The sequence below is a fragment of the Lissotriton vulgaris genome, chromosome 4_1 (assembly GCF_964263255.1).
Source record: "Lissotriton vulgaris chromosome 4_1, aLisVul1.2, whole genome shotgun sequence".
In the NCBI taxonomy this organism is placed as follows: domain Eukaryota; kingdom Metazoa; phylum Chordata; class Amphibia; order Caudata; family Salamandridae; genus Lissotriton; species Lissotriton vulgaris.
The window spans coordinates 694,254,684-694,274,868 of NC_141691.1; the positions used below are offsets into that span (position 1 = coordinate 694,254,684).

The window sequence follows — 20,185 nt, forward strand, 5'->3', positions numbered from 1 at the left end:
TGCAGTTTTGGGCTGGGGCCTGATACAGAGGTGCACGTGTTCACAGAAGGGTGACCCCATTAAGGATTCTTCTGAGTCTCTGGAATCTCATTCGATTCAGCAGTCTCTGATGCCAGATGAGTTGCCAGAAATTGCGAACAAGACTGTGGCAACAGCAATGCAGGATCGGACCAAGCATCCTTGGCTGGGGACTGATGAGGAGGAGGATGTGGAGGAACTAGAGCCTGACACTCACAGGGGCATTTTGGTTCAAGGTTCACAGCTGCCAAACGGTCTACTAACATCAGGGAGTATGTAGGTGTACATGCTGCGAATGTAATTACTTGGTTCTCATTGGCTTCTTTTTTCTGATGTCACACTCTAGGAAAGGCGTCCTTACTAGGGAATGGAATGAGGTTGATAAGAGTATGTTCCCTCATTGTGTGGATTGTTGCTACCCCTTGAAGATTTTAACACTGAATTTCCTCAGGCAATAAAGAATAATTCTCTTCTAGCTGTCATTACTCCCTCTTTACCTATGGAGGATTGTCTACGATTGCCATCACTGAGTCTGGTGGCTTAGAGGGCTAATGTGCCCACTCTAGGGGCCTGTGTTTGACATCATGGTCGCAGGTTCAAATGCCAGAGGATCCAATCAGCCTTTCATCTTTCTGAGGTTTGATAAAATGAGTACCATTGAGTTGGGTAAAAATAGACATCTGTTATTCACAGCTATGATACCCTTGGGTGAATGTGCGCTTTACAAATGCGCATTATGTTTCTGTTTTTATCTTACTCTTTTATTCAATGGACAAAACATTGAGGATGCTCTCAAAAGAACAGATACTGAATTTAATTTCTCTTTTTGCACTGCCACATATGCTGCATGTGCCTCTCAGGCCGTACTTAAGCATTTTTATGTGCTTCATGAGTGCTAGAACGCAGGTCAGACGGCACTGACCTCCTTGGCACTTTGAAGCTTTGGTATGCTTTTTTCTAATATGACCTTTAATGGACTGAGTGCAATGACTACCTCCTCGAATGCAGTGACAGCAGGTAACTGGCACAACTGCATGTGACCTTGGAAGCTGGATCCTGCAGAAGACCCTCACCACAACCTACCTGTTATTCCTTCATCCACATTTCTTTGATCCACGGCCTTATGAATGAATGAAACAGTTAAATACAAGAAACTGTTAAAGCCTATTTGAGGACAGCCAAAGGTCATGGTTGCTTTTGTTTCCTTGCAAACAGCAGTTTCAGAAGCAACAGGGCTTTTTCAATTGGCCCTTCGATGTGTGGGGCCTTGGTCCGGGCACTGGTAATGTTGACAAATCCCAACGTTCTCAACTCCTGACTGTGGTGAGAAGATTCCTGCTTCAGTTAGTGGTCATTGGCTCATGTTTGCCAATAGGAGATAGGAGGAAATCAGAGATCAGTGGGTAATGCAATCTATCTCAGTGGGTTGCAAACTCAGGTTCAAGTTGTCCCTTACAGATTACTGTTTTTGCAGCACCCCCTTATGGCAAAGGGAATGAAGCCACAGGTTCTGATGACTTCTCTGGCAGCTCTTTTGAGGAAGAGCATGTTTTCCTTGGTGCCGATGATCAACAAGACAGATGCAGTGTATTCCATTCCATTGATGGCAATGAAGCACTTAAAAAAGAACATCTGACCCATCCAGGACTTGAAAGCGTCTACTGTTAGCAGACAGAGATGGCTTTCAAGATGGTATCCTCTCAGATATCATTCCGCTGGTGAGTCCTGGAATCTTCCTGTTTTCATTGCATTAGCAGTTCCAGTGCAACTTTCTCCCCAAAGGTTGCTATGTTTTGGGGTGGGATGCAACCACTACCAATATGTTGTCTTGCACTCTAGTTTCCTTCCTCACCACAATTTGTTATGAGGTACTGGTCATGGTGGTGGTTTCAGGTTCAGGATACTGAATTGTTTCCTTACCTAGACAATTGGCTAATGTGCTCCTTCTTTTTGTAAAGACTCAGGAATACTTGTCTGAGGTCATCTAGACACTCTGGGAGCTTGGGTTTCTGCTGAACGTGAAAAGGTCCTACCTCTAACCCACTTAAGGTCGCCTCTTTTCACTGACCTAATTTGCACAGAGAGGAGGAAAGTGTTACTTCAATTGGGTGCCTTGACACTTTTAGGTTTCTCTTGGAGGTGTGTCTAAATTGGGACCTTGTTTATGAAGGGGCCATTCTGAGGGTTCAATTGTGCATATCTGATAGAAAAAAAGGAAGATCAAGAGGAATAGGAGCACCAGCGAGGACAGGACAAACAGGAGTACCAGGATGAAGAGTATGACTAGATGGAGGAAGCAGAATAGGATGACAAGAATTGGCAGTAGAACATATAACCCCCGAAACAGTAGGACTTCCAAGAGTACCAGACCCTGGACGCTGAAGAGGAGATGCAGAGGGTGAATAGGAGGGCCACAAAGAGGACCAGGACTACTAGCTGCAGGATGACCAGGAGTGAGAGGACCAGGACTACTATGAGGGGAGGAACTGGATCACTAGGAAGATGAAGACCATGACTACCATAAGTCTTTTTAGGTGACAAGTAATAGGACATGCTTCTAATTGAAGGCCAGGCTTCTTGCAAATGATTCTTAGAACTGTTCTTTGATCTCTACTGCCTTTTAGAGATGCCCCACCTATGTAGCCCAGTTAAAGCATGTTTTACATTCACTACCTCCTCAATCATTACATCTTAGAGATTTGTTAAGTCATATTTACCATGTCATAGATGAAGTTTGCCAACCAGTAGACTTGATAATTAAGCCCTGCAATGTGCTGCAGCCTCTTTGCTCCAGACACTCGGTCCTTCACACTAGCACTTCCAATGGATGCAGTGAGAATGGAGAACCCCAGCATGATGCACAGTGCCACTCCACACTGTCGGACATTCTCCAATCTGTGGGGCAAAGATCAATTAAATCAATATTGGAAACAGAGGTAATCAACTACACTTCACCTTAGCATCCTTAATCAACTGCACTTCTCTTAGGCATGAGCTATTTCAGTATCTAATTCCTTGTCTACTTTCCACACAAACAGAACCGAGGAGCTTAAAAGTGGTCAAAGATCAAAAGTGATACCTAGCCCCTTCATAGTGATTATCATTCTGATCTAGCTGTGATCATATCTGCAATGGATTTGCACTTTAACATTATTTTCTATGGGTGGACAGATAAAACAAAAAATTGATCCTCATCAGACTTAGGGGCACGTTTATAGACTGACGGAATGAGTACAGTGGGTGATGGTGTCGGAGGACATTACCATCACACTCCTGGCAGGAATCTGTCCATCATTTTTAGAGATGACCACCAGAAGTCATCTCTGCATCTTGAAAGGCAATGCAGTCACAAATGTATCTTCAAGATGCAAAAGCTTTGGTGGACAACCACCAATGGGTTTGATCAAACTCCCAGAGCAGAAGTTTCTTTCTTTAAAACAAAATAACTAATGACCCCCCACACCTTGGGAAATTTATCCTAGGGTGTTGGCCGTCATTATTATGTTTTCTGCCTCTCACTGCCGGGCTTTTCTGGGAGGTGATGAACAAAAACAAATATTGGAATGTCTGGTCCGAATAGAGCATGCTGTGTGACGGCTTTACTTCAATTGCCCCAAATCTGTTAGACCTTCACATTAAGCTTTCTGTTGATGAAGCCAATGTGGGCTCTACTGACAGAAAGCTTACAGTCCACCCATCTCTAAATCATACGGGCAGACCTAGAGTTTGGAGAACAGGGTACTCACCCTTGCAAATGAGTAACTGTCCTCAAAACTCAAAATTAACGCAGTCGGGTGGTGGGGCGGGGCAGGGGGTAGTCGACAGACGACGGAATAGGTATAATTTCATGAATAAATAACACCTATTCTGTCATCTGTCTGCTTCGCCCGCCGCGCCTCGCCCTGCCTCACCACCCCCCTGTGCTGCCCGGCGCTGGAAGGATAGAAGACTAAGGATAGAAACCACGGACCATGATTGCAATGGCAAATTTATGGATGGAATATATTAGTGGAGCGAATCACCAGATCCTGATTCCACTTGCAACTGGCCTGATTTTCACACCTACACTCTGCTACTACTTGCGATCTAACTGTCATTCTGTGCCTTCCTTCAATAGAAATGTATGCAACAACCATCCTTCTGCAGAGGGAAAGATACCAAGGAAAATATGTAACTTACATTTTGTCTTCATTTAGCAGAGTTCCTCCATATGGTTTGGTGTAAAGTGTGATACCTAAAGAAAGAATTTTAGTCAATTAGCAAGTTAGACATTTTATTTAGCTGGTAAAAGAAACAATCCAGGATGACAGATTACATTACTTGCTGGCACAGTTACACTCAAAGGGCCTTCATGAGCATTACCTTTCTCTCCTGGTTTCCTTACCACAATCCTTACTGTATGAGCATTTCCTACTCCTGAGATAGTGATATGCCCCATATTAAACAGCATGCTTACATTTGTTTTAAACCACAGGTTTGTCTGACTTCCCTCCCTTTATGTTTACTCAGCCATTCCCTCTGCTCTGCACAGTTCCCCATAATGACCTTCATGTTTTTTGATGTGTCCATGCTTAGAAGACAAGATGCGTCCCATTATACAGGTAAGCGCTTATGTAATATTAGACTGCCACAGCGAGTCCTCTTGTACCTTCTATCCTGACCACCGCAGGTCGGTCTGGATTGCTTCCACATCTGGAGGCTCAATCAATGCGGGAGTAATGGACCATGCATAGCTGTGCTCAGCTGACACACCAGCTTCTCGAGGGAATGCATAACTGAAGCTCCTGAGCTGAGCAAAGATTGGTGGTTGAACATTGTGTACACACTGACCATGAGCACATAGAAAAGTGCCACAAGTAGTCAAACACTGTCTTTATATATTCAAATATTCAAATCTAGTTTCTGGGGGATATTGACAGAATGTTTATCCAATTGAAAGCTCAGCCATGAGGGCTACATTTCCTGCATTGTTTCGTCTAATGAAAAAACAACGAGGTGATGGATGGAATACTCAAAATAATCTCAGCCACTGGCATTTGCTCAGGCCACATCCCAATCTGTTGTTTTTTACCCACTGTGCCACCTCAATTTGGACCCAGCCATATGCAAATCATTCTAGAAACTGCTCCTTATGGAAACAGGTTTCCATAAGGGAACTGTTTACCCCAGAGCCTGATGAACTGTTAAACAAGTCTGCAGAAGACAACGAATTGGCAAGGCTGCTCCAAGCTCAGAAGCTTCTTCTACAAAATGTCAGTTTCAGCAATATTCTCAACCGTATGATAAGCCCTTTCACGGGTGGCTCATGCTTGGAGAGCTACCTTTGAAGACAACCCCTGCCAAATCCAGACTCTCTGCAGTTATATATATTAAAAAACCTACAAGCAATAATAAACACTGTTTTTTTGCAGTAACTAAAAAAATTATAATTACCAAACATATGTTAATAAAACATATCACACTTCATTAAAAAAAATGAAATACGAAAAATAAAATCTATTGTTCTTTATAAATAATTTAAACATTTATGGAAAAATTAAAAATATTAAAATTAACAGTTCAACATAAATAATACTAGCATAATAGTTGGACTTTAATGGAATCAGATTTAGTATTCTAATACCAACTTGAGCAAAAGTAAGGAAACTGTTGGACTTTGGACAGGTTAGATTTAATATTAACACTCCACTCAAAGCAAAAGCAGGGAAAATGTGGGACATTGGAGGGGTTATATTTACTATTTCAAATCCGATCTAAGTAAAAGCAGAGACAGTGTTGGACTATGGAGCATTTAGAGTGAGAATTGCCACTCCTCTCTAAGCAACAGTCGGGAAAGTATGATCGACCTTGGAGGGGTTAGATATACTATTTAAAATAAAAATATTTGCATTATAAATTTAAAAAAATAATTGTAACAGAAAAAAATATTTGTAATTAAAAGAAATATTCGAGCAAATATTAAACAAAATGGAAAGGAACCATCATGGTGGTTCCTTTCAATGTACTACAAGTTGGGGGGGGGTGACCACTGTCCATTTTCACGGCTATCTTCCAAGCTTTTTCAATTTCTTTTGTTTTTAGAAACAAACTCCCAAAGCAGTACTTTGTTTCTAAAAACAAATCTAATGTACCCAGGCCCACAGAGAATTCTTTAAGAGGGTGTGGGGGCATTATTGATTTTTTATGTTCATCACTGGCCAGTTTTCCTGTGGTGAAGGACTTGAAAAAAAAGACATTACACTGTCCACCCTAAATAGTGCAAGTGGTGTAATGTCCTTCCTCTGACGTAGCCAATGGCGGGTCAATCAATGGTATACTTAAGGTTCACCATCTCTAAATGAGGCAGGCGGACCAACGGTTAGGCAGACATTGCAGGTACCAAACTGAAATTGCCTTGCCTGCTTAATTTATTAAATATTCACAGAGGAACAAAATGAAAAATTCACTCTGTCCCCGCAAATAAATTGCATACCAACAATGAATTAACAAATTCTCTTCTTCTATTATAATTCACTTGTAAAAACCATGAAGCAGAGTATATTTTCACAATATATATTCATGATTGTCTTGTATTCTTTTGGGATGCACTCACAGCCACTCACTTTGGTACATTCACATGATTTTGTAATTGATATGGGGCATGTTTTTAAAGTGCTTGTTAAGAAATGTAATGACATTCAAAAACGGCGCTGTGCTCTTTGGTTTTCCTAGGTGAATTATAAAAGAAGAGAATGTATTCATTTAATGTTAGTATGCAATTACTTTGCAAGGACTGACTGAATTTTCCAGTTTTTCTCTCTGGGAAAAATGATTGAAGTAAGGGGGCAAGGCAACATTTTAATATTCGCCTTCAACAAAGTCCCATGATTGTTATTGGGAGCGCACAGGAAGCGGTTACCATCTAACCTGATAGATCTTTCTAGTTGACTGAGTGGCAGAAGGAAGTCGACATTCAAATAACTAATCTTTTTTTAATTTTTTTTATTTGGAACCAGTATTTAGCAGAGGATAATACAAAATACAAACTTAATATGATACATCCATTGTTTACATTTACATTCAGAAGAAAAGAACAAATAACAGAAAGTACATATGAAGCTTCACATTTCCATTAACCAATTCCACTGGGACAGAGCCCTTCTTTCCATATTGATATAGGGTGCCACAGTTCTTTACCACATAATTTTGTTTTGATTCCTCTAGTTGCATATATTGCAGATTCAAAAGAGAAAACTGCAAGAAATCGAGCTAGCCACATTTGAAAGTTAGGAGGAAGAGTATCCTTCCAGCGCGCGGACAAGATTAGTCTCAATACAGCTGTACCTATAAATAAAAGTTTTTGTTCAAATTTACTTAATTTTAGCGAGCTGTCATATCCCAACACAAACAAGGTATCAGACTCTGGAAGTTTGTGATGGAAGACTTTCTCCCAAAATGTGGCAATCATATTTTTTAATATACGTAGCTCGGGGCAGCTGCTAAAGAGGTGAATTAACGTTGTTGGTCCTTGTGAGCAACGTGGGCAAAGGTCGTTTTCCCCTTTCCCCCATGCAAAAAGTTTAGCAGGGGTAAAATATAAATCACAAATGGTTTTGTACAGTTGTGCCTTTAGATTGCTAGCCATAAATAATTTATTGCTCATTTCAAGTGTTTTATCTATATCAATATCGGGATTGTTTAATTTTACCATCCATTTAGTTTCTGTTTTCTCGAGATCATCGTTAATATTGGTTAATAGAATATTATATAACGTTCCAATCCTAGTTTTTGCAAAATAGCATGCTTCTATTAAATCGTTCTTCTGAAGATTGATTACATCTTTTTGAGCTTTTAATTTTGCCTGCAATTGTGCAAATTTAAGAAAATCACCTTCTGGGAGACCAAATCTTATTTTAACATCTTGAAATGTAGTTTGTGGGCCATTTATCCACACTTCGTTAATTGTTTTTATGCCTAGACTATACCACTTCTTAGCTGTATATTCAAAATCAAGATCAGAAGTAATGGTCGAATGGAATATGGGCGTATATCGGTTGAATTTGCCGATCTGTGTATGTTTAAGTATCTGATTCCAGATCAGCCAGGCACTTTTAATGATTTCACCCTTAATTTGTTTATAATGGGTTTTTTCAGTTTTTCTTAATAACAAACCTTTCGCTTCTTGCCCTAGCATTAATTCATAGATTGTGGGTATAGTGATGTTGGTAGTGTCAAAGGCTAAGGGTGTTTCTAGAATCATTGGTTTTAGGTGTTTTAAAAAGGCTGCCCAATAGTATAGAATTAAATTCGGAGCAGTAAGCCCACCTCTGTTGAGCGGAGTGGATAGGTAGAGTAGAGATCGTCTGATCTTCCCATCTTGCCAAACAAATTTGGAGGTAAGTTTATTAATTAAATTAATTATATTAGAATCAATAAGTAAAGGAATGGAACGAAAGAGATACAGACATTTCGGTAGTATATTCATCTTTAAATAGTTCACTCTACCTATAATGGAAAGATGCAAATCATTTACCCTATCCAAGTCGATCTTAATTTTATCTATTAGAGGATCAAAATTATTTTTGACTAGTATCTTTATATCGGCGGATAATATCACACCCAGATATGTCGCTTTATTTGCTCTTCTCGAATCTGAGCATATAGTGTTGTCTGTGCACAGTACAATGGTCTTTCCCCTATTCAGAGAATAACCCGAATATTTACCGTATTGCAAAGAGAGTAGTTCGATTTCGCGTAAAGCTTCGATCGGGTGAGATGTTAACACCGCGATGTCATCAGCATAGGCTAGAACTTTAGTTTCATAATGGTTATATACAATTGGCTTTATATTATTATTTTCTAATAGTTTTAAAATAAGAGGATTAATATAAAGGGCGAAAAGTAAAGTAGAACAAGGACATCCTTGTCTCGTGCCTCTTGTTATATTAATAAAGTTTGATTCCAATCCTGAGATTGAGACTTTTGCTTTGGGTTGGTGGTACATAGATTTTATAGATTTAAGAAATTTAGGGCCGAAATTAAGACGTGTCATGGCAACCCACAAAAAGCTCCATGAGACACGGTCAAAAGCTTTCTCAGCGTCAAGCAGGATCATAGACATCTGATCCCCTGTGACCGACATGGCCTCGAATAGAGCGATAGTGCAGCGAATATGATCCGTTGTCCCCTTACCCGGAACGAAACCATGCTGCCACGGAGAGACCAGATGCCCAAAGACCCTGCTGAGTCTGGGAGCCATCACTTTGGCATATAATTTAGAGTCCGAATTTATCAATGAAATGGGTCGATACGAAGTCAGCTGTTCGGGCGATTTTCTATAACTAATCTAAAGTTCATGTGACCCATTTGGTCACACAATAAGGACCAGGAACCGGTAACTCAAATTAAGTGAGTTTATTACAACTTAATAATCATTCCAGTAAGCGCAAAATAAATCAGGAACATGTTATAAATGTAAAGAATCATGAACAGAAAATCAAGGCATCAAAGAAAATTTCAACTCAATAGCATAAAGCATAAAATAATGACAGGCAGACCAATAAAGATGCCAAGAATTTGGAATTGGAGATCTTTCAAGACAATCCGCTCCTCCTTCGCAAACATGAATAGGTTCAAAAGTCATCTCATTTAGCTCTGAATCTAAATAGGGATGGTTTGGAATATAAGGTCTCAAGGAAATGTAGAAATGTAGAAATGCAGGAAGGTGTCAGCATAGCGAAAAAGTCTTCCTAAAATATGGAAATAAGGGTTAGCATAAAGCCACACTCATATCAGAATAAAAGGGAAACAGAGGCGTCTGTACTTCTCAAAATCCAAGGGATCTCCCCATACCTCTAACAGAGTGAACACTAATTAAAAGTCACAGATTCCTCATTTTCAGCTATATCTCGCACCACCCCTCCATGGACCACTGATGTTAAACTCTACTAGTACAATGGCTACATCTCCAGGCGTTCCCATCCCACAGAACTTGGATAGCCTAGGCAACCTTGAGTTTCCTTCTGTTCTTGATACATGATCAATGGGAGGTTTCTTCTGCTCATTAAATCATCCAGTTCTTGCCAAGATTTCTCTTGCTAGGGCTCACTACCTTTAATACATAACACTCCTTTTTCTAGCTACGAAATCTTGAGAACACACTTGCTGAAGAGAGAACATGCAGAGCAAGCACAATAAATTTCATGTTAGTTAAGAAATAGAGGCCTAGTTATGCTACCTTTAATTAAACATTTGTAATGTGCACATTGAATACATGATTATGCGTGCATGTACAACTTAAAAATAAATGCATCAAGAATAAATGTGTTCATTCTTACTTATGCAATGCACTTTCAAAGAATGCAATAGAACTTGAAACATGAGTGTAAAATATATGTGGGAACAACATGTTTTCATAATTAAGCTAAACATTAGTCCATTACAACGCAGGAATTACATCGCAATGCCTTTACAACACAACGTTTACAAAGCAAGTGCCTTTACATCGCATGCCATTAGAACGCATGCAATTACAACGCATGTCATCACAACTCATGCCAGTACAATGCAGGCCATTACAACGTATGTCATCACAACGCATTATAAGGAAAGTAATGGAGAACTTTAAGTGTTAGGGTTGCTATGGGTTTTGGGGTAGTTGGGAATAGTAATTTTTACCCCTACTCTATCCAACACTTTCCCTACTTTTGCCCTCACTGGAGTGGGAATAGTAATTTGTACCCCTACACTATCCAACACTTACCCTACTGTTGCACAAAAAGTATTATGCGTTGTACTGGAATGCATTGTAATGGAATGCATTGTAATGGCATGCATTGTAATGGTAGTTTAAAAAAATGCTTTGTAATGTTATGTGTTGTAAAATCATGCGATGTTATGGTAGTTGCTTGGTAAAAACTGCAATGTAAAAGCATGAGTTGTAATTGTTTGCGTTGTAACATCATATATGCGTTCATGAGTCTCTAGTTTTCTGAAATGAATACATTTCAGGAGTACATTTGCACTAATCTGGGTTTTAATCATGTCATCTGCAGTTTTATTTATGCAATTTGATAGAGTGTACTTTTAACTTTGGTTTCCTTCTGGCATGCCAGTCCTCCACAGCGTGTGCTGTTTGTGAGAAGAAAACCTACACATTTTTCACTTCCTGTGTGTTGCTGGTTAGCTGTCTTGCAGTGCATTTCTGGCTGGCTTTTCGGTCCCGATGTTGGCAACGAGCAGCGGACCCGCTCAGCGGTCGCACCAAAGGCAAGCCCGCCTGTGCCTGTCTGTGCCTGGACGTCGCCCGGAGCCAGAACCCCTGCCTGTTCCACATCAGACCAGCAGTACCTCACTAGAAGTACTACTCTTCGGAAACATTGCATAAAATTCAATCCTTCCAAAGAGCCTGTGTCCCCTTTGACACTTCCTGTAACAGGTCCTTCCCAATTTCATTCGAATGGATGGTAGCTAGATCACATTGTAGATTTCAATGTTCACAGGAGACTTGAGAGAACCAACTAGGATTACCGATACCTTTAGTAACTACCAATCCACCCCTCTTTCTTCAACTGAATTTTCAATTTACCCGGGCCTAGATTGTATTCTCCTTAACACCTTGAATGCTACAGCTAATCCTCCTGGATGCTGACCTCTCTTGATTTGCATGGTTTATGACGAGCTCAGCTCGTCATGAGCACACGACCAGTGTACTGCATGACGAGCTGAGCTCATCATGAGCAGGGAAGGGGTTAATGTTACCTAAACATACAATTGAACTTTGGGGCTTTCACTCTTCAATGCTTCCAGAAGTAGGGTTCTTTACTGAAACCTGGCTGAGCGAGGCTTCCTCCTCAGCTATTACGTTCGCCCTCCAGGTAAATTATTCCATGTTAAGATTGGATAGGAATCACAGGATAGGAAGCGGTATTGCTATTATTTTCAAAAACATGATTAAATTATCTATTATAGGCTCTGATCCAGTAGAATGAGTGGAGATTTGCATAATCAAACTTGAACTTTCATCCAAGGACCACTGGAAGTTCAGGTGGCACTTGCTTCAGCCAAATCAGGATCTCCTTTAGATATTTGTCCTCCCAAGATTTATGTTGCTCTCTCCAATCAGTTGGCCCCTGACATAGATTCGTTATTCAGTCTTTTGGTTAATACTGGAAAAATTCCCGCTATATGGACAGCGGCCCAGGTTAGGCAGATCCAAAAAAAGTGAACCTAGCACCTTTCAACCTCTCTAACTATCATCCAATCTCATTGTTTCCTTTATTGGGTAAGCTCCTGGAAGGATTAACTTACAAACACCTTTTAGAGTACCTTGAGGTTAAGAACATCCTAGACACATCTCAATCGGGATTTAGACCGGTACATAGCACTGAGACAGCCTTGGTAGTTGTCACAGATCATATTAGCGGTTCTCTAGATGCCAATATACCATCTATGCTAGTGTTGCCTGACTTGTCGGCAGTGTTCAATACGGTGTCCCATCCCAAGTTACTCTATAGGTTGCAACAAATTGGCATTCATGGGACAGTGCTAAATTGACTTGGCGATTTCCTGTACAACAGAACCCAAAGCATTATTTTAGACTCTTTTAAATCCTCCACAATGTCGCTGAACAAGGGGGTGCTCCAGGCCTCCTGTCTTAGCTCTCTGCTCTTCAACATATATGTTGCACCAATTGCAAGAGCCTTTGCTTCGAAACTATATCATATGCAGATGACACACAACTTATAATCTCCTTTGAGAAAGACTTAGACAAAGCTTTTTAGCCGGGGACGACAGCAATTGCCACATGGATGACAGAAAACTCTCTCCAGTTGACTGTGGAAAAAAACCTGAAATGATGCTGTTTGGTAAGCTCCAACAACTATGGACTGCTGACTGATGGCCTGCAGAACTTGGCACTGCATCCACACCCAAGCGGGTGGTTAAGAACTTGGGACTCCACCTTGACCAACCTCTTATCATGAAAGAGCAGGTGATGTCAACATCAGACTCCTGTTTGCAAAGCCTTCGCTTATTGAGATGGGCCTTTCCCTTTCTTCCACTCCCAGCAAGGAAAATGGTAGTCCAGGCTCTTGTGATTAGCAGCTTGGATTATTGCAAAATTTTGTTGGCATCGGCAAATGAGAAGTTATCAAAATTACATGTTGTACAGAACACCTCAGCATGACTCATTTGCAATTTGCCATCAGGGGCTGCCTACACTCCCTTTCTGCATACCTTGCATAGACTCCCCGTACGGAAGAGAATCATTTTTAAAATGTGTTGCCATACACATAAAGCCCTAACTGGAAATGGCTCTTGTTATTTAGCAACTAAACTTAGACGCTGCCACCCGCTGAGTCTCCTGAGATCGAGTGATAACACATTTTTAGTCATTCCTCATGTTAAAAAGGCCTGTTGTGGCAGCAGGTTTTTTCCTTACCTGGCTCCTTATTACTGAAACACATTGCCACACCATATTCGAATCTGGTTGGATCACTCTCGTTTTAGGAATCTTGTTCTGATCTAACTGCTCTTGTTGCCTTGTCTCTCGGTTGCGCCTAAATACCCCTCGGGGTGATTCAAGCATGTTACAAATTAAATTAACATAACATAACATTTCAATGCTTCACTCCACGTTCATACATTTACGGCACACAGAGTACATAGTGCTAAATGCGCGTAAATATTCCGCTTCTGTTACGTGTAACGGTGGGGCCTAAATTGCGCTGCTCCAGTATTAGTCGACCTTTAAATGCTTATCGCGCAATTTTGATATGCTAGATTTGCACCTTAGTCTGCTTTATTGGATGAGTGGGATGTTAGGCATGCAGTTGATAGGAGCAACAGGATTAGTAAACTCTGCGTTGACCACATTAGTCCAAAATGCAAAACTAATCTACAAAACGCTGTTAGGATAGACCCTACATACCTCAGTTAGCCATGCGGTTAACTGGACCTCAGCTTTGCAATTCCACTTCATCACATTCTGCTTGTTTTAAGGCTGTGATGCAATAACTGTTTTAAAGTTGGAGATGGTAGTCTTAAGGTGCTGACAATGGTTTGTGGTCAGTAAAGTCCATATTCGCCTTGTTAAAACTACTAACTGCATCTAGTTCTTCATAAGGGTGTGATATATTGTACATTGAAGACCTTAAAATGCTTTCAGTACAATGATTTTACTAGAGTAGTGCTCCAAACCTGCCTTTTATTATGACATAATTAAAAGTTAGAGCCCACTAGGAGAGAACTCGATTCTATAGCTGAACAACTTTGGCATTTTAGTTCCTACTAACAGCCTGATTCATCAAAGACCCGTTTTGCGAGTCTATAATAGCGATTCATAAGGAATCGCTATTACAGACTCGCAAAACGGGATTCATGTAGGAATCGCAAAAAGAATAGCGATTCCTACACATTCCTTATTTGCGATTAGCAAATTGCTAATCGCAAATAAGGAATAACTCCCCATTCATTCCTATGGGCGAAAAGGCCCATAGGAATGAATGGGGAGTATTCCTTATTTGCGATTAGCAATTTGCTAATCGCAAATGAGATAGCGATTTTGAGGGTGCCAGGGGTGTCCAAAGGACACCCTGTAGCACCCCTTAAATGCAAATTGAAACAGGTGTTGCGCACACACATGTCCAAAGGACATGTGTGTGTGCAACATGCAACTTAGAAAAATGCTTTTGAAAGCCTTTTTCTAAGTTTTAGCTATTTACCATGAGGTTTGGCCTCGAGGTAAATAGTGCGCCGAAATTGTGAATTCGCAATTTTTAAATTGATGATGAATTGCATTTAAGGAATCTCAAATAGAGATTCCTTAAATGTAATTCCTCGCAAAATAGCGGAATCGCTATTACCGATTTTTGCATTTGGGATGATGAATCCCAAATGCAAAAATAGCGCTCGCAAAGGGCCAGATTCTCAGAATCTGGCCCTTTGCGAGCCGATTTTGGCTTGATGAATCAGGCTGATAGTGCATATGTCAGGGGCACCAATGAAGTCGACCCAGTATTGGTTATTTGTCAGGCCTCTGAAACACGCCAACTGTGAGGTCCAAAGGAACTAGTACTGGCAAAAGTGCTTCTTCTTTTTGCCTATTAGCAATTCATTAATTATTTGTTCAAATCATATCCTTGCTGGACCTTTTTCAGAGACAAGTCCCGCTGTAGAGTTTGTTATACGTTTTCGCCTGGAATTCAGCTGTAAACAAGACATTTTTCATGAAGACACAATCTTCCTCTTCTTTGAAGTAGATGCCCTGGGAAATGCACACAGCATTAGTTATGAAAACCTCAGCTTTGAGGAGCTCTTTGGGCTCCAAATGGGAGGATTTCAATATAGAATTTAGCAGTTATAAAGCCTGCACCTAATCTTGTTTTTGGAAAATAGAAAAATATGGTATAGAAAAAGAAAAGCGCGTGGTCAATGTTACCAAAAGCTGCCAGCGGAGACTACATAATGAGCCGGAACAGACTTTCTAGATCTGCAGGTAACAACATCTCATCCCCACATCCACAAAGTCAGAATTAGTGAAGTATCTGGGGGAGCAGCATGAGACGAAGACATGCATAATATGATGAGCCTCAAAGTGAGCTTGGAATTGAATGGCCATCACTTTTATTGATCAGGGGAGGTCACAGCTGGCAAAAAGTTACAATTTGGTAGCAAATGAGACACAAGATTATTGCATGAGTCTTCATGACTGAAAAAAGAGACTCCTCAACTTTGCACATGGGCAATAAAAACAGCAGAAGATGCAAGCATTTACAGGAGACGACAAACCGAGGTGACATCATTATAGCTGGGTAGACGTCTCTTGCAGAGCTTTAATCGACTCATTAAAAACTGGTTAAAGGCATGTGCCCTTTCCTATGAGCTTTTGGGCACATCAATCGCTGCAACATGAGAGGGAATCTTTTGCTTCCTCTGGAATCTCTGACATGGTCTATTTACTGTGGTCAAAATTCTGATGGATTTTGTAAAAACATAGGATTTTTTCTTGTACTCAACACAAGCCATCATCCAGAATTATCGTCGCCTTTCTTATCAGACTGCAAAGGTGTTTTTTGCAGGTACCACTTTTCTACGAGGCCTTAGTGCCTCATGAAACCATGGGCCGTTTGGCTCTTCAACTCACAGTTACTTGGAAACACACTATAACATATTTTAGCAGGGAATTTGATAAACTTGACAACCGTTTCTGTGCAATCTGAGATTAATTGGCAAAGGGCCATATGTATCAAGATACCAATTAACGATTCTGTAATAGCAATTTTTAAGAAATCGCTATTTTTAGAATCGCTAATTGGTACGTATCAAGAAAATTGCAATTTTTTTGTGATTTCTTGATATTCCTTAATTGCGAATTCGCAAATTGCAAATTCGCAATTAAGGAATACTTTCCCATTCATTTCTATGGGCCTCCTGGCCCATAGGAAGGAACGAGATTTTTTTCTCAATTAGCAATTCGCAATTTGCTAATCGCAAATTGAGAATAATTTCAACGGTGCAGGGGTGTCCAAAGGTCACCCTGTTGCACCCCTGAAATAAGTATGGGTGCACATGTGGTGCACATACATGCCCTAAGGGCATGTATGTGCGTCACATGGCACTTTGAAAAATGCTGAAATGTGCATTTTTCAAGGATTTCGCAACTTACCACCAACTAGAAGTTGGTGGTAATTTGCGATTCCTTAAGGGCATTTTGGAATTTTTTTTTGCTTAATACATTGCATTTAAGGAATCGCAAATTTTGCGATTCCTTATTTTGCACCCAAATTCCTTCATACATACCATTTTGCAAAAATGAGTTTGCAAACGCCGAAATTCGCAGAATTTCGGCGTTTGCGAACACATTTGACCTTGACACATATGGCCCTTTGTCTCTATTCTTTTGAGAGTGCCATTGAGAAGACTGTAGTTGTTAGATTGTTTTGGGACAGAAAGGAGGATGAAGACGTTTTCTGTGCAGATAAAGTCACAACTGTTAGCGAAGTTGCTGTAAGACTAGATCGCTCTGTCGGATTGAAAATCAATTCTGGGATCAAGAAATTTGTGAGATGGCATGGCACGCTTACAAGTTTATTTACCAACAAAGACATATGAAAAGTTTCACTTTGACATGTTACTTGGTTTTGCTTTGCTTGGACATATGTTCCTTTACCCAGCATGTACAACAGTAGTATGTGGCAGTGGTAGGTCAAACTGGAGGACCACAGAACTCTTGACGAAGATTATAGTGGGACACTTGATCTAGCTTTTGGTCACTCACATGATTATTGCAACTTAACCAAAATATTGCTCAGAACAAGGGGGTAAGTTAGAGCTGCAGAAATTATATCTTAATGGTAACCACCAATGGTCACTTGAATTGACTGGTGGGACAGATAGAAACCAGCTGAGGAACACTACGACTACCATGCAGGTGGTCGAAAAATGTATTTTGTGCACCTTCATGCACCGTGTGGTAGGCAACTGTGGTTACACACCCATGCACCTGGTGCATGGGTGTGTAGGGGGACCCATAGCAGAGGCCATGGGGGGGGGGGGAGGCCCTGCGTGTGGCCCCCAAGTCCCTTTCCATCTGTCTGTTAACAGGCCGTCGGAAAGGGATATTCTAATCCCTACAGCGGAGCCTGTGCAGGCGCCACCCACATTGTAGGGATTAGGAATCTGACCACCATCCCATCTGGATCTTTGAACCTGTCAAGCGGAGGACCTATCTTCTATTGCTGCGGCGGTTGGACCCATGCCCTAGATGGTGGGCAGCGGTCCGCTCGCCATCGTGATGAGGTCCAAAGTCTCCTGTCAGGTTGTGCTTGATTTACAACAGTTCACTCTACATAGATATCTCCAGGGATGCCTTCCCGTAGTTATAAATGCAGCAGCCGGATTACTTTTTGTAGCTCGTAGATCCCTTTCAGCAAAGCCCAGTAACAAGACTAACGTTGCCCCCAACTGCAACTTCAGTGTTTGTCAAAACATTGCACACTGTTCAACTTAGTATCTGCGACAGAATAACTTATTGTCTGAATATCACCTTTGAAGTATACTTCATGGTCTTTTTGCTCCTTCGACCACTTTCTACTGCGCTCTGAATTCTCCAGACTGTGTCACAGAGTAACCATCTCTTATGGACTGCTCAGCATGAATAAGCTAGCATGTGAGATGCAATCTACATCTTTCCATCTGGCATGTATAAAGCTATTGAAAACTTGGTTATTCTAGAAATATTGTTCTTCCAAAATTACATCTCAGAATGACTGCAGCCAGCATCTAGACACCTGTATGGGCAAACATACTAAACATTCAGACACATAATTTCTAAACTTTTGCTACAAGGTTGTGTGCCATTTTTGGCACAGCCCGATGCAAAATTTATTTTAGATTTACAAAGCCATACATAGCCGATTTCCGTGGCTTCACAATATACAAAAGAAATGTAAGCAAGTGCATATTTATTTATTTTATTTAGTGTGTTTTGATATCGCGCACAGCTACCCCAACGGGGTGTCCCGGCGCTCCTTTGTGACTATGTTCAGCCTGAAGAGGTGAATTAGGTGGAGGACGATCAGCAGAACAGGTAAGTTTTGAGGGCTCTTCGGAAAGGTTGCTCATCCTTGATCAACCGAATGGCGTTAGGAAGTTTATTCCAAAGGGCCGCAGTCAGCACCGGAAAAGTTTTCCCACCTGAGCGGGATTTCCTGAATCTAGGGACTGTAAGGAGATTTTTAGATGAAGCTTACTTTACCTTGCGTCAGGTAGGTGTTACATGGGTGGAGTATGGGCATTACTGTGCAGCCACCCATGTATTTTGACGCAAACCCATACTTACCAAGACTTTTAAATATGGGTTTGCTCCAAAATGATGAGTCTACCTGTGGCTGGTGTAATGAGGATAAATATTTTTATTTGTCCACATTATTTCCTCTTTGTCTGTGTGCAGCATTTTGCAGCACACATACAAAGAAGAATACATCTCGAAGGATACTACCTTAACGCACAAGAACTATTCTGTTCCTAATGCAGACGTCCTTGTGCCATGGTGCAAGGGAGCCTGCATTGGTGCTAGGCAGCCCAAAGTGTGTCAACACAAGGAGAGAGTGGAACTGTGCCATACCCTCTGTAAATATGGAGCAGTTCTGCTCACTCCCTTTCACCCAACGCAAAGGTCCAAGTTCCCTTGCTGCTCTGCATTACATGACATCTTAGTAAATCTGTGCCTCAGTCTCCTTCAGCTACTAGCTACAAAACTCCTTTTGACTCATGATATCTTAATACAGCATGGTAGGGATCCTTATGCTTTATAAATGTTTGAGCAATAAACACCTGTAGGACTCAAGTTGGACTGAGGTGGTCCAACAAGGCTGAAACTGATCATGACTTGCATGTCTTCCTATACAAAGTGTACAAACAAGACTTGGCAGTTCCATCTGGTTGCAAATGGTTGGTCCCTGTCTGTAATAGCACAGACAAGCATACACAAGGGAGTGGAATGTGGCTCAGAGTCATTATTAGTGGCTGAGATTAATTCCAGCACTCCATTAATTAGAGTGTGTGCTGTTCATAGCACAGGTGCCTCGGCTATCATTTGCTGCACGAGTTACATGTAATGGGTTCTTGGGGAACAGGAACAGTACTCAGCTGGAGTTGTCAGCACGGCTTCCTGATAAGGGAAGATCTAGGCTGATCTTCAGTTAGGGAGTCTAAAGCATGTCCAGATGTTCTTGTACAAGCCTTCTGAACGAGAGCCCCCTTCAAAGTTTTCTTGAATGCACAGGATTTGAACAGGGTTCCCAGGTGCAAGTTCAGAGGATTTTTAATTTTTTTTGTCTGTAAGCTCATCCACACTGAATATGGTGGACCTGAGGGTCCATGCAGGGCATTCGTTTGGTGCCAGGGTACAGCATCACTTATTTGTTTTGTGTATGGTACATGGGGCTTCCTATTTAATTTTCTGTTCCAATGAAATCCAATGGAGTGTTTTCAGTCTCAGGAAAAAAGGAAAAGGTAATTCCTTTCAGCAAAAAATATGAGCAGGAAAAGAAGTGTTCCTCCTACCGAATGCAGAACGAGTATTGTTAAAATCTGAGCCTCTCTCCGGTGAAAAACTGTTCATAAAGTTTGGTATGCCAATCCAAAATCGCACCCTAAAGCAAATCATGTAGATTTTGAGGTACAG

At 41.0% G+C, this 20,185-nt stretch overlaps 1 protein-coding gene across 1 annotated transcript in view; it reads right to left on the reverse strand.

The window, feature by feature from the left end:
• Nucleotides 1–20,185, reverse strand: part of ABCA13 (ATP binding cassette subfamily A member 13) — a 2,590,787-nt gene that overhangs the window by 639,568 nt on the left and 1,931,034 nt on the right. The window contains exons 38-39 of the mRNA XM_086964984.1: nt 4,198–4,252; nt 2,736–2,913 (exon numbers count right to left, since the gene is read on the reverse strand). Of these exons, the coding sequence (XP_086821110.1) occupies nt 2,736–2,913; nt 4,198–4,252 (233 nt within the window). The remainder of the gene's footprint in view (nt 1–2,735; nt 2,914–4,197; nt 4,253–20,185) is intronic.